Source organism: Limulus polyphemus, unplaced genomic scaffold (assembly GCF_000517525.1).
Source record: "Limulus polyphemus unplaced genomic scaffold, Limulus_polyphemus-2.1.2 Scaffold3473, whole genome shotgun sequence".
Classification (NCBI taxonomy): domain Eukaryota; kingdom Metazoa; phylum Arthropoda; class Merostomata; order Xiphosura; family Limulidae; genus Limulus; species Limulus polyphemus.
In genome coordinates, this window is record NW_013669083.1 from 394 (window position 1) to 1,973 (window position 1,580).

Sequence of the window (1,580 nt, forward strand, 5' to 3'; positions counted from 1 at the left end):
GGAAGTCGAAATGTATTTCCTTATTCTAAACCCTGCTCAGTAAAAGGGCAATGTATGAAGGTATATGTATGCTAGTTTTAATGGTTATAGATGTACCATGGATTTAGATGGTATTAGTTTTATATCATATTTAAGAAATATCGTACGATAGAACTATTTTAATGAAGACTATTTGGAAATTATCATAAGTATTCACTCTTTTATCTTTCAGATAGCTAGAGAGTACAACAGGCGGTCCTCCATTAAGATGGATGCTGATGAGGTTTTAAAAGAATGGGTTGTAAGTGTTTACTGCCATAGTTATTGATGAAATGATTTGAAATAAATTATATTATTAGCCTGATTATATCATCTGTCGTTGTTTTCACCTGACGAGACCTATGCAAACTATCTTGTAAATTTCTTCTATATGTTTCACTAAAAGTAATTCATCGTTACTATGATTTATGACAGTTGTTAGGATTAACAAGTGCGATGGAAAGCATATTTGTGTATTTCTATGGCATTCCTTTAAAGGATTAAAATCATAGGTTTATAAATACTTTTTTCTTTTCGTGAATTTAAACGTTTTACACCATTAATTCTCGTGCTATTGTTTGCAGAAAAATACAGGACTTGATGAAAATGAAATTTTTCAAGATACAGAAGAAGCTGAACAGACCAGGTTGGAAACCCTCAAGGAACTTGTCGAGGTGAGAAGAAACTAGTAAATATGGACACTTTATATTCATTGTACCAAACATGTTACACTGGTATCACCGGTTTTATCTATTCTTTCACCTAGTGTCAAACATGTTACCTAACATTTTTTACTACAACTCATAGCTTTTACAATAAGGAAGAATATTTTTAGAACCGGTACGACGTTTCGATCTCTGGTGCACTTAAGTACACTTAAGTAAACTCAAAACGAAACTATTAATATTGCCTAACAATTTATAAAAAAGTTTCAACCAAGTTACTAGTGCCCTAAACTACTGTCAACCATTGTATTTAGTAGTTTAAGCTAACGCTGAGAATTATATATACCTAACTAAACCACTGTTACACGTTGTACCTAGCTCTTAAATCAATGTTGGTCAATAACCATTCACTTTTAGCCTCTTGTACAGTGTAAACCATTGTAATTATCACCTGTCACCAGTGTTAACCATTGTAATTATCACCTATCACCAGTGTTAACCATTGTAATTACCACCTGAGACAAGAGTAGCCTAAAAATTGGCTGAGGGTACTTTTGACTAGTTGCCTTCCTTCATTTAGTCTATCAGTTCAAAATATGGGACGGTTATGTGTATCTTTGCGCAAAATATCTAAGGAAAAATTTATTCAGTGGAAAGTCTTGGTAAAATCACATTAAAAACTGTCGTATAGATTTCAGTTCGAGGTAATAATAAAATTTTGTGTATAATATTAAGCTTTTTCAAGGTATTGTTAAGAAATATTTTTTTAGTTTAAGCTATATAATAAAGATAATTTATGGTATCGGACAAAATCAAATGTTTTGTTTGTTTGCAATTAAGCACAAAGCTACACAATGAGCTTTCTGAGCTTTGCCCACCGCTGGTATCGAAACATTA

The 1,580-nt window shown here is 32.0% G+C and overlaps 1 protein-coding gene across 1 annotated transcript in view; it reads left to right on the forward strand.

Moving 5' to 3' along the window:
- Positions 1–213: 213 nt before the first annotated feature.
- The window catches only part of LOC111088279, a 25,054-nt gene continuing 23,687 nt past the window's right edge, over positions 214–1,580 (forward strand). The window contains exons 1-2 of the mRNA XM_022397934.1: positions 214–280; positions 603–692. Coding sequence (XP_022253642.1) covers positions 248–280; positions 603–692 — 123 coding nt within the window. The 5' untranslated portion in view covers positions 214–247. The remainder of the gene's footprint in view (positions 281–602; positions 693–1,580) is intronic.